This window comes from Lineus longissimus, chromosome 2 (genome assembly GCF_910592395.1).
Source record: "Lineus longissimus chromosome 2, tnLinLong1.2, whole genome shotgun sequence".
NCBI classification, from domain to species: domain Eukaryota; kingdom Metazoa; phylum Nemertea; class Pilidiophora; order Heteronemertea; family Lineidae; genus Lineus; species Lineus longissimus.
Genome location: NC_088309.1, coordinates 28,045,051 through 28,057,668, shown reverse-complemented (window position 1 = coordinate 28,057,668; position 12,618 = coordinate 28,045,051). Strand labels below are relative to the sequence as shown.

The following is a 12,618-nucleotide window of genomic DNA, read 5'->3' as shown; positions in this document are numbered from 1 at the left end:
ACTGGTGTTCCTGGCCAAACGATCACCACTATCGTGACTAAGAAATCAAGGAACTCCGAGATGTCCAACTCTAATCGTATTTATTGTATAATGACGAGGACGTTACAACACTTTACATGCATATAAGTATGTTTATGAATATGAGGTAAATAGCAATAGTGCCATATAATGTTTCATTTCATTGGTGTGAGGATGACTAACAGAAACAGATGATACTGATCAACTTTTAATAATCAGCCCTCGCGGGTAGGCCTAACATTGTATCGCACTGGCGACATGATGAGATCTTCGGATGTGCAGACCGAGCGGTTCAGTTTTTATGAGATTTACGCCCGGCCGAGTGAAGATAGGCTTGTCACTACCTGATTATGAGATGCATCAGTTACCAAAGCTGCCCTCGAGAAGACTTTCTCGGCGGGAAGTATGAGGTCTATCAATATGGTGAGAGGCTTAGAACAGCTGGTCAAAAAGTGATCAATTGGTGCCAGCTTTCAAAATTTCTGTACACTTTAACATGTATCCATCGTTGTTCAATAAAATGTGACATTACATCTGAAATCGTGCAAAAAAGGTAGACTTTTGTAATATTCTCAATAATCAAATGTAACAGTCTGTCAAATAACAAAGTAATCATTTCTGCTGAATGAATGAAACGCGACTGTCTCTCTCTATGAAATGGGAATCTCATTTAAATCTCACCAGGGATAAGGAAAGCACGAGATTACGATGTCTGGTATTCAATTCAACTTTTACCAATCACACCGAAAGACCAGTCGCTTTTCATTCAATTGACACCATCCACTAGGATTAAACCTATAAAAACTTAACTGTAATAATCACAAGTAAATGTTGGTCTTTGGAACTCAGGCCCGATGTGTCACTGATTTCTAATGCAACGTCTTGTGTCCTAGTTCATCTACCACCTTCTTTTAAAGTTACAACAGGATGAAGGAGAAATGTGCATATGTATGGGGGAACTACCGGCATGCACTAACACGACGGTCCCACTCGTGCTTCATAAGCAGGTGGCTCCCTTGGTATTTTAAGAGGGCACGTTCCCCCCCCCCCCCCCCAATTAATGGCCGTCTTTGTCGTTAACATCCAAACGCCGCCAAAGTATAAACTGTAAACACCTCAGCCCCCGAACCCTCTGCCCAACCGGAACTTGAGATGAGGCACGCGAATATATCATGAAATAGTACGTCACATTATGAGTAATAACATAGAAATAGTCACATTGATTAACATATAACAAACACATTATCCTAGACTCTTGCTTCTTACAGTGAATACGATCTTGACAGTATTACCTGATTAATTATTATGTCGTATAAACGTACCAAACATATTCTACAAAAAGTCCGTATTCCCACGAGAGCCCGAGAGGAGGGTCATTGGATGCGAAGACCAAACTTCACATGCCAGCATACGGACGACTGCACAGAGATGTCCAAGAACGATGTTTAGATGTTCAAAATATGAACAATAGTGTGTTACGTCAGGTTGATTGGGTTTGAATCGAATGAATCCGCGTTTCTATTAACAGCCGTTCAGAACGACAGTGCTTGTACGACGTAACATCAGATCCGGTGTGCAAGGGATAGTAGTCCTAGGGCTGATAGTCCGTGTAACAATAGCCCGCATTACTAAATGTTTTGGTTAGGGTAAGCGGTACAATAGATCATGCTGCTTAATTCTGCTTAATTGATCAAATACAATGCTACCGGACTATGACTCCAGGGGGACTATATCCGCTGTCACACCGGTTCGGGTATTATAAATCGTTTCTATTGTCAGGGCGACTGCCAACCAACAAAGACATGCTCTCTGCACTATTGTTCAGGTTTGGGACATGAAGCGTTCATCACACTTATAACATATGGACCTGTTCAATGTAGTTAAAGTGACCATTTCCCACAATATCGGTATCAAATGGGATGAAACTGACTACAGCTAATTTTCTAAAGAAGGAATTAAGTTCCATTGTCCATTTCTTTCCGAAAGTCAAGTATTTTACACTCGGCTTTAGACCAGGAGGTGACATATTTTTCGTTACATCATTCGTATATTCGTATGGACAAGACTATTCTATCAAATTTTGACAACATTTCATGGTGCTGGTTCATTCAGTTCGTGACTGACTATCTGTAACGTGCAAACTCATAATGTTATCACCCAAATGACCAATGCTGCTTTGACGAGCTTTTTACTAATATCCGAAACTACACCTGGTCTAAGAAAGATACAGGTAGATAGACTAATTTTTGAACACCGTGATATTGTGACATTGTCTGTACCCAGGACGATAGGTCCCTGTCAACATGCAGCTAAGTTACTGCCGTTATTTATTTATAAGATATTGCACATAATTAATGCCACAGAACAAACCGAGAGCTATAACTAGTTGACAGATATTCTAGACTTACGGCCTGACTGGGCCCTACTACATGTATTTACAAAGATACCACACGCGTATACCGAACTTAGAACCGTAAGGTCCAAACGTAGTATCGACTAACATTCATACAACTTTAATTTATCCCTTCACTTCACCTTTCCAATACGGGATAGTGCGAAGTGGAATGACAGGTTCAGTCAAGGAGCAAGATATGTAGCCCCTATGTATGCTACATTTCAATATTCTGCATCAGCAAAAAGTGATTCCTAAAAACCCGATATCTACATAAACTAACATGTCTAGGATGGTAAGCTTGATACCCATATCTCTGGTGTCCCGACTGGACGATGACGCCACCAGTCGCCGAACCATTTATTCGGAAAGCGCCATTGATTCGGTCAACGACTTCCAGACTCTACTGCATTTTTCCTGTGCACTGGTAGACAAGAAGTAAAGACATCGGAACAGCCCCTGTTACCGTACTGGGATTAATGATGGGCCAAGTGGAAGTGATAAAGAGCCATTTTATACAGTACCAGTACACTATAACCCCCGATTTAATAGAACGAGCGCTTTGTTTGGTAATTAGGTTCCTTCTCAATTACATTACTTATATCATCAACAACATGAGATACAGACACAGTGTTAGCCTCATCGTTTTTGCATAGAAAACTGGATTTCTTCTCACATCTCAGATGGCTATATTACAACATCCTCGAAATTCCTCAATACTTATCTACAACAGCTTTACATTGATAACTGACAGTAGTTCAATTGCTAACAATCTACACTTATATTCATCATATAATTTAACCTATTTGTATACGAACTCTACACCTTATGTTGCTACAACTAAGACCGACATGCTTCTTGATACATGCGAAATTTTATACACTGATGACAGAACTATCTTCCTATTAGGCTATTTACAAAATAGTACTTCGCGAATACAAAAGTATCCAGACGGGATATCGTCACCACCATCGAGTGTTGCCTGGTCTATCAGCGCCGTATCCACCGAAATCAGAAGCCTCACAGACAATCCGTGGCAACGGCAACTCAGCCATCTTTGTTGGTTTACTCCGGGTTTACCCCCAAAACAAACCAGACGAGGTCCATCCATTCCCGCAGTTACCCGACTCTCATGAGCTGACTGACGGAGGACACCAGTTGTGCGCTCATCCAGCGACTGGATGCACATCAGAAAATAGCAGAACTGAAGACTACATATAATACGGATGTGGTGCACTTTATCCGCCGATGCGGCCATGACTCAAAGCCGCTTCCTGTTCCTTCTATGACAAGAAAGCATTTCACTCACACCCATACATTCTTTCGTTTGGGTTTCTGTAAACATTTGAGAATGGCAAGATTGACGCCATTCTTAGACCACCTTATCAGCCGGTTTGCAGTTAAACGAGTTGAAGCTGTTGACCCCTTACATCCAGCTGGGAATCCGGACTGATTCACGGTGAGAAGGAACGGTGGCATCAACTCCTCACTCTGCTTCTCGAAATCTCGGTCATTCCTTTATGTAAACGAGCCACCGCACAAGGAATATCCAGTATATACTTCGAGACAAGTTTCCGATGGTAATTTGTAATGATTCATAAGGCAATCGTTATTGCTGAAGACTGGGATTCGAAGTGTGACAGCGACTCCGATTGTAACACTCTTCTGAACTTCGACACTGACTCCTGTATCACATATAGGTTAGGAGTCCCTCTTGCCACACATCTATACAGTATTCACCGGTTCTTGGTAATGCGTCTCCAGTAAATGAATATCTGTGCTTGTCGCCACCGGGCGATTGTATACGCGAGTATCTTTCCAAGGGGTGGTCGATTTTCTTAAACGCTGAAATTTACAAACGAATTGGACGTTAGAATACCATTTAGAGAACAAACTTGGCGTAAACTTGCATTCATAGTCCAGCTCTTCCCAAGCAGGCTGCGATCGAGCCAAGGGATCATTCGTGGCTTCTTCTTGGAAGATCGCTGTACCGCGGTCCAATTGAGTCTTAAATTATCCGAGCTACCTAGGTTTGAGCTATATCTTACCTCCATAAACGTCCCCTTTTCTCTTATCAATGTAATAATGGCTACGCCTGGTATACACAGCATGGAGGAGAGTGCCATGAACCAGCCAAGAAGATTGGCCCACCACGGGTAGACGTACTTATCGTAACTTAGGGGTTCGTACATTATCAAACCGAAAATCATGATGAACTGAAACAAGAGACAGAGGCATAATGGTTGAACCTCAAGCTGGTAATGGACGTACCACTAAAAGCTGGTACTACTGTAACTGTTTCAGAATCAACATTAGATTGAGCCCGGACTACCCGAGTGATCTACTATCGCATCAACTGTACGAGCGAGCTATAAAGAGGGATGGATAATACTCTGACACAGAATGCTTCCACAGTTTATTTTCTAGTGGAAGCCAAGTCAGCGTTCGCAAAGGAATTCCAGGGAAACTCCAGTGCGTACAAAGAAATACCGTCATATTCTTATCCAGAAAGTATGCGTCTGCCGGTTTGCATGAACGCGACGATCCGACTCTCTGCTCATAGTCACTTACCAGAATGAAAATTGGTCCAATGAATTTCCAGCAGAATCTCCAGTAGATGCCTGGCCTGAATCCCATCATCGCATCGATGTCGTTAGAGAAACGATCAAGACCTGCAAACAGAGATGAATCTTTCAAGCAGAACCTTGCAATGTGGCCGAATGTAACACAGATGAAACAGAGTATCAGAGCCTTGACTGATAACAGAAAACTGCTGTGTTAACACAAAGGTGGTAACAGAACCATCTTGTGGCTCTAACACAGACTAGTTCCGCTGTCCTCCTAGAAAGCAGCCTTGCTGAACGCTGAGCACATTATAGTCCATCCCTACAAGTAACCAGCTTCTCCTGGTACGTTCATTAACTGGAATGGTCGTGCCAAGGTAGTAGACCTAAACAAAACATAGCCTGTCATTGCGGATCGCCTTCCATGTCATCACCATTACAATGAAATGTAACATTGCCGACTTACCGAATAGGTGGTAGACGTGCATCTCAAGACTTGCTTCTTACTTACCGTACACCCATGATATGACCACTGCCTCGAAGAAAACGGCAAACAATATGGAATAGCCAGCAGCATACGCATTAAATAGTTCAACCACGTATGAACCGCCCTGAAAACAGCCATTGGTGTAAGATTGCTTGTTGACTAAGCCTCGTAAGAACAAGTGGCGGTTTGTTTTGAAGGAGGGGAGGCAGTGAGGTTAAACATCTTCAGTTGGGTAAGATTAGCTAATGGTCGCTTCCCAGCAGATCGACAGTTGCACGCCAGTCAGTTCGGCTTAGACCAACTGCCAGTGGTCTAACCTCAGTGTCATGGTGTAAGGGGATGAAGGGACAGTGTAGTGGGTAAAGGTTGGGAGGGGTGGGAAATAAAAGACAACCGCCACCAGTTTTGTGAAAAAGAAGTAACGAGTTTTATGACGACATTTGAACCATCTTGTGCCACGACACCCAAAACCATTGAAAACCGAAAACGTAACAAACACGTTTCGTAAATATGTCTATTTTGATGGCATTAGATGGCACCGATGTCGTCAAAAGTCAAGGTCACGATACCACTTACCATACAACCAAGAGATGGTGACAGACTCGAAAAAGACAGCGAAGAGGATAGAATAGCCAGCCGCGTAGCGGTCCATCAGGTTGACGACGTAGGCGCCGCCCTGCAACATGGGAGAGATGGGGTTAGGAAGAGGGAGGTATCGCGAGTTGTACTCTGCACAGAACAGGGCAAGAATGGTATGGAACAGGGGAACTGGTCCTCTGCTGGGAACAGGGCAAGAATGGTATGGAACAGGGGAACCGGTCCTCTGCTGGGAACAGGGCAAGAATGGTATGGAACAGGGGAACTGGTCCTCTGCACAGAACTGGCAAGAATGGTATGGAATAGGGGAACCGGTCCTCTGCACAGAACAGGGCAAGAATGGTATGGAGCAGGGGAACTGGTCCTCTGCACAGAACAGGGCAAGAATGGTATGGAGCAGGGGAACCGGTCCTCTGCACAGAACAGGGCAAGAATGGTATGGAATAGGGGAACCGGTCCTCTGCACAGAACAGGGCAAGAATGGTATGGAGCAGGGGAACCGGTCCTCTGCACAGAACTGGCAAGAATGGTATGGAACAGGGGAACCGGTCCTCTGCTGGGAACAGGGCAAGAATGGTATGGAACAGGGGAACCGGTCCTCTGCACAGAACAGGGCAAGAATGGTATGGAACAGGGGAACCGGTCCTCTGCACAGAACTGGCAAGAATGGTATGGAACAGGGGAACCGGTCCTCTGCACAGAACTGGCAAGAATGGTATGGAATAGGGGAACCGGTCCTCTGCTGGGAACAGGGCAAGAATGGTATGGAGCAGGGGAACCGGTCCTCTGCTGGGAACAGGGCAAGAATGGTATGGAATAGGGGAACCGGTCCTCTGCACAGAACTGGCAAGAATGGTATGGAACAGGGGAGCCGGTCCTCTGCTGGGAACAGGGCAAGAATGGTATGGAGCAGGGGAACTGGTCCTCTGCTGGGAACAGGGCAAGAATGGTATGGAACAGGGGAACCGGTCCTCTGCACAGAACTGGCAAGAATGGTATGGAATAGGGGAACCGGTCCTCTGCTGGGAACAGGGCAAGAATGGTATGGAGCAGGGGAACCGGTCCTCTGCACAGAACAGGGCAAGAATGGTATGGAACAGGGGAACTGGTCCTCTGCACAGAACAGGGCAAGAATGGTATGAGTAGGGGAACTGGTCCTCTGCTGGGAACAGGGCAAGAATGGTATGGAGCAGGGGAACTGGTCCATTGCACAGAACAGGGCAAGAATGGTATGGAACAGGGGAACCGGTCCTCTGCACAGAACTGGCAAGAATGGTATGGAATAGGGGAACCGGTCCTCTGCTGGGAACAGGGCAAGAATGGTATGGAGCAGGGGAACTGGTCCTCTGCACAGAACAGGGCAAGAATGGTATGGAACAGGGGAACCGGTCCTCTGCTGGGAACAGGGCAAGAATGGTATGGAGCAGGGGAACTGGTCCTCTGCACAGAACAGGGCAAGAATGGTATGGAACAGGGGAACTGGTCCTCTGCACAGAACAGGGCAAGAATGGTATGAGTAGGGGAACTGGTCCTCTGCTGGGAACAGGGCAAGAATGGTATGGAGCAGGGGAACTGGTCCTCTGCACAGAACAGGGCAAGAATGGTATGGAACAGGGGAACTGGTCCTCTGCACAGAACAGGGCAAGAATGGTATGAGTAGGGGAACTGGTCCTCTGCTGGGAACAGGGCAAGAATGGTATGGAGCAGGGGAACTGGTCCTCTGCACAGAACAGGGCAAGAATGGTATGGAGCAGGGGAACCGGTCCTCTGCACAGAACAGGGCAAGAATGGTATGGAATAGGGGAACCGGTCCTCTGCTGGGAACAGGGCAAGAATGGTATGGAGCAGGGGAACTGGTCCTCTGCACAGAACAGGGCAAGAATGGTATGGAACAGGGGAACCGGTCCTCTGCACAGAACAGGGCAAGAATGGTATGGAATAGGGGAACCGGTCCTCTGCACAGAACAGGGCAAGAATGGTATGGAATAGGGGAACCGGTCCTCTGCTGGGAACAGGGCAAGAATGGTATGGAGCAGGGGAACTGGTCCTCTGCACAGAACAGGGCAAGAATGGTATGGAACAGGGGAACCGGTCCTCTGCACAGAACTGGCAAGAATGGTATGGAACAGGGGAACCGGTCCTCTGCTCGGAACAGGGCAAGAATGGTATGGAGCAGGGGAACTGGTCCTCTGCTCGGAACAGGGCAAGAATGGTATGGAACATGGGAACCGGTCATCTCACACGTCAGGCTTAAAAATTGTTACCACTGGTTGATGTTGATAAGCAAGAGATGGTAGGTCCGACAAGGACAGGAGATGGCAACATGAAGCTAAAGCATGATTGCGTTTGTATGATCGATTCGAAGTACAGCAACTATTGCTTTGATTACTCGCAAATGGGAATTTGGTAACAGTGTCGAACTTACTGCAAAGCGTGCAGATTGTAGTAAGATATAGAGCAAGCGACCGCCTCTGCCGACAAAAAAGGTTGCTAAAACTATATATCGTAGTACACGAAGTTCGGTACACTCCCCATCTCTGGGGTGCGGCCAATCATGTCGACCTGCGACATGACTCGATACTTACGTAAGAACAGCTGGCCAAGCCAATGGTGAAGTAGAGTGAGAAGAGACCAGCAACGAAGAACTCCCGCTTTCTCTTCAGGATTGGAAATTCATCGCTTAGGGCGGTGATGATCGCCTCAGAGCCTCCGAACTGCAGGGGAAAAGAAGAAAGTGTGTGTCGTTGATGTCAGGAACCTGTATCAGGGATCCTACTTGATAACTGGGCGGGCGTGTAGTGCTCAGCAACGATGTTCTTGGCGTAAGTTATATGAACCCCTGGGGAGTACATTGAATGGTGTACGGAGTTATCCTTCACAACGATCAGTAACTGAACGTCGTACAAATAATGTGGCATGGACGCGATCTCTCCCATTGCCATTCACCAAAGGTGTTCCGAGTCCTGACTACTCACCGAACTATCCAGTCCTAATGTTAAGAGCATCATGAAGAATATCAGCGCCCAAAATGTGGACCCAGGTAGGGTTGCTATGGCCTCAGGATAGACGACAAACACCAGCCCAGGACCTGCAAAGATACGAACCGGGAGTGTAGCTGAAGACCGATTCTTAGAACATCGAGGGAATCGATGTTCACCTCGAGCAAGAACGATTGCTCCGTGCTAGAGGTTCCTCCCGCGCCAGACAAAAGGACTGAAAGTCAAACATTTAATAGGTGCATCTATGTTGGGCGCGACTTGTTCAGGAGGGAAAATTAGCCTTGAACTTGCTTTGAACGACAATCTGCAACAGAAGCAGAACTGCTTGGTGCTGTTCCACTCTGAGCACGGATGCTTGGGGTATTATGATGAAAGTGCTTGGTCCTTCACATTCCCAGCACGATCAGGTGTAAAGAGGAGAACAACAGTTCCCAAGGATTGCAGCATGGACGACTGTTAAGGTACCGCTCTGGGCACTGAATATGAAGCTGCTTTAGCAATGGGTTCAGTGGGTTACATCATGATTCAACCTGCTAGGTCTTTACCTTCAGTGGCCACATCCTTGATCTCCTTGCCAGATTTCTGCGCCATGTAACCGAGGACTGAGAAGATGACGAACCCGGAGAGGAAGCTAGTTCCACAGTTGATCATACTCGTCGCTATGGCATCTCTGCAAATGGACAGATGCCAGTTAAATTAAGATGTCGTTTCGAAAGAAGGAGGTAAAGTGGAAAAAACCATAATGAGGCTGGGGCAGTTGAGTTCAATTCCTTACACTGGCTTATTTGGCTATGCGACGCCACAGTGCTCGAAACTGTGCTGAAGTAGTCGCGGTTCTGGTATAGTCACGCGTTGAAACAGACAATAATTGTCTGATCAATGACAAAACTGATCAATATTTCAGTTTCTGCGATATTAACATAATAATATGAGTTATTTGCAAGAGAATCAGATCTGGTGTCAAGAAGGTAAACATGATTATTCACATCCCGAAGTCCATCATTCTTATCGAACACATTATTCGGCAACGCTATCGCAGGTTTGGGGAGAACTGCTAATTCAGTTCGGAGTTTTGAAGAGAACAACGCAGATTGCGTGTGGCATCGTACACCACATCGTCTTTACGAACGCAAAATTGCAGTTTTATGATTATCAATATCATATACGAATGGTTTTTTATCCTGCAACTTCACTGTTCGAAAGCGTCAGTGCGGGAAATTTAACCATAACACGACTTTTCCATCAAGATACTACATCCGCATACATGCCTATGAATATCGCATTCACACCGATGCATTAGGCGAGGGATTCACATCAACTGAGAATATATAGAATTTGAAAAATATCCGCGGAAAATTGATTTTCGTCGGTGCACTTTGAAGCAAGTACACACATTTCGATATGTTTTTCCCGGAAATATGATTTTCTGGTTGCTTGTGGAATACATCGTTACGACGGTGCAGAGTAAAACGTTACTTTCTCTCACTGCGTTCTAGATTTCCGGCACCATACCAAATACGAACAGTCGGTTTAGAGCAGACGATAACTTGGTCTTCGACTTACTTGTATACGTTGTTATGGAACTTGTTATAGCTGGCGAAGGCCAGCAGGACACCGAACCCAGGTCCAAGCGAGAAGAAGACTTGCGTGGCGGCATCTACCCACACCTAAAATGGAAAATGGAAGTTTTGGCGAATTACAGCTCAAGTTAGATATGGTTTCAGTGGTTCGCAGGGTGTTCGATGCCGAAAGGGCTGCTCACCGCGGCAACCTGTTTAAATCCCTGGGCCAAAGAATCGTACTTTAGGTTAAACATGAATCTTCGCCCGACCAAGAGTGAAGTGCGAGGTGCCTGCGACATCCACGATGCGCTAGTCACCTCAGATCGTGCTACGTACGGCTGGCGGCAAGATTAAATGACACATGCTTCTCTTAGTATAAGAAGATGGGATAAAATCTAAATCTACTCCAATTCATGATAGATTAAATTCCATTAGCCACGGCCTGAAAGTATTGACGGTTAGTCGGGTATGAAGTGCTTTGCAATGCATAACCAAGACGTTGTAAAAAAATCTCAACTTCCTGTGCCTCGGTGATCAATGAGTTACGGTTCTTTAGCTACGTGAGCGCAGTCACTTTCAAACCAAGGGGAAATGTAACTCACCGGGGGGCCTTTGGGAAGCGGGGACTCGCCGTGTGTAGGGCTCGTTACCGCCACCGTGCCGAACCAAATACCGTTACTCACTAGAATGGGCCATAGTTAAACATAGCTATAGGGTTTTGTTAGTGATAATTACGGGCTTGTCGCTGATACCTTGGTATGTTAGGAAGGTTAGTTGATATGTCTGATTGGGAATAAAGGGAAATCGACACTAGTATATGGCTCAGTTTAGCACTGCAATTGGCTATAATGTCATTCAGTACATTAACGTACAATGTTCATGTGCAATGTTGCAACTAAAGAAAGCTAACATTTTTCGAGAGCACCTAACCCAAAGACTTTTCGACCAATGACAAATTGTTGGTACAATCTGAAAGATGATTTCGCGGTGCAAAGCATAAACATTTGCACAGTTATCCAGGTCATTCTTTTATAAATTCAGTTCACGGTCAGCGAACCCATAACGCCAACCAACTGACCACATGTGTCCAACGCCTAGCCTCTTAATTAGGCAATGTTACAGTATAGCGGGACGCTGTCCGGACGTCAGGACACTATAGTCTGGGGAGTGTCACTTCCGGTCGCGGCTCGATCGATCAGGTGACACGTGACCAATCAATGGACAGGGACAGATTTTGTACACGGCAATGCTCAAAGTAATTGCAGAATTACATCAGCTAAAAACTCATGCTGCATATTTACAAAAACAATATTGAATCAGAAGCTGATGAAAATGATTAAAGCGTACGGTTAAATGGGACTAGTACTCTGTAGAGACAACATAGGATAACTTTAATGATCGGTGATGGTGAAAGCATTTGAGTGGATGTTCGGTGTTGAGCTGAACGTGTGCTGATGGGCTGTGCAGGAAATGTACATTGTGGTATTCTGTTAGGGTATAAGTAAAACTTTGGCTCTATCTCAGTTCCGCAAAGCAACCAACTAATGCAACCTTGCTATGCTAAAAGCGCACTTACAAAACTTCCCCCTCTAATGCCATTTTCGCTCATGACTCTGATTATGCGTTTACCTCTGCGCGTAGGATAGGACGGGTGGACGGAATCTCAACATTGCAGTGTTTAACTTACCTCCGCCTTGAGAAGCCTGGAGAAGTCGGGTGTCAGATAATACTTGATGCCCATGGCGGCTCCGGGGAGAGTCGCCCCTCGAACCAGCAGGATCAACAGAACAGCATAGGGGAAGAGGGCGGTAAACCATACTACCTGGAACGACCATGTAACAACGTGATGAACAGCCGGACAGAGATTGTCAATCTAATCATGATGATGAAAACGACGAGGACAGTGTTGGAAATCGTACTCAATGGAAAGGCATTCAAGTGTTCAAATTAAACCAATGGTATCCGAAACAGTGGTTGGACACGCAAACACTGAAGAGAG

At 45.7% G+C, this 12,618-nt stretch overlaps 1 protein-coding gene across 3 annotated transcripts in view; it reads right to left on the bottom strand.

Annotated features, from left to right (window-relative positions):
• Nucleotides 1-63: 63 nt before the first annotated feature.
• LOC135483368 (sodium-dependent dopamine transporter-like) overlaps nucleotides 64-12,618 on the bottom strand; it is a 29,682-nt gene continuing 17,127 nt past the window's right edge. For 2 of the 3 annotated variants that reach the window (XM_064764215.1, XM_064764212.1), the window contains 9 exons: nucleotides 12,307-12,441; nucleotides 10,621-10,724; nucleotides 9,603-9,727; nucleotides 9,034-9,146; nucleotides 8,644-8,772; nucleotides 6,038-6,137; nucleotides 4,982-5,082; nucleotides 4,459-4,626; nucleotides 64-4,255 (listed from right to left, as the gene is read on the bottom strand). In XM_064764215.1, coding sequence (XP_064620285.1) covers nucleotides 4,136-4,255; nucleotides 4,459-4,626; nucleotides 4,982-5,082; nucleotides 6,038-6,137; nucleotides 8,644-8,772; nucleotides 9,034-9,146; nucleotides 9,603-9,727; nucleotides 10,621-10,724; nucleotides 12,307-12,441 — 1,095 coding nt within the window. In that variant the 3' untranslated portion in view covers nucleotides 64-4,135. Of the gene's footprint in view, nucleotides 4,256-4,458; nucleotides 4,627-4,981; nucleotides 5,083-5,485; nucleotides 5,586-6,037; nucleotides 6,138-8,643; nucleotides 8,773-9,033; nucleotides 9,147-9,602; nucleotides 9,728-10,620; nucleotides 10,725-12,306; nucleotides 12,442-12,618 lie in introns of all 3 variants that reach the window. The other variant, XM_064764214.1, reaches the window with a different exon arrangement.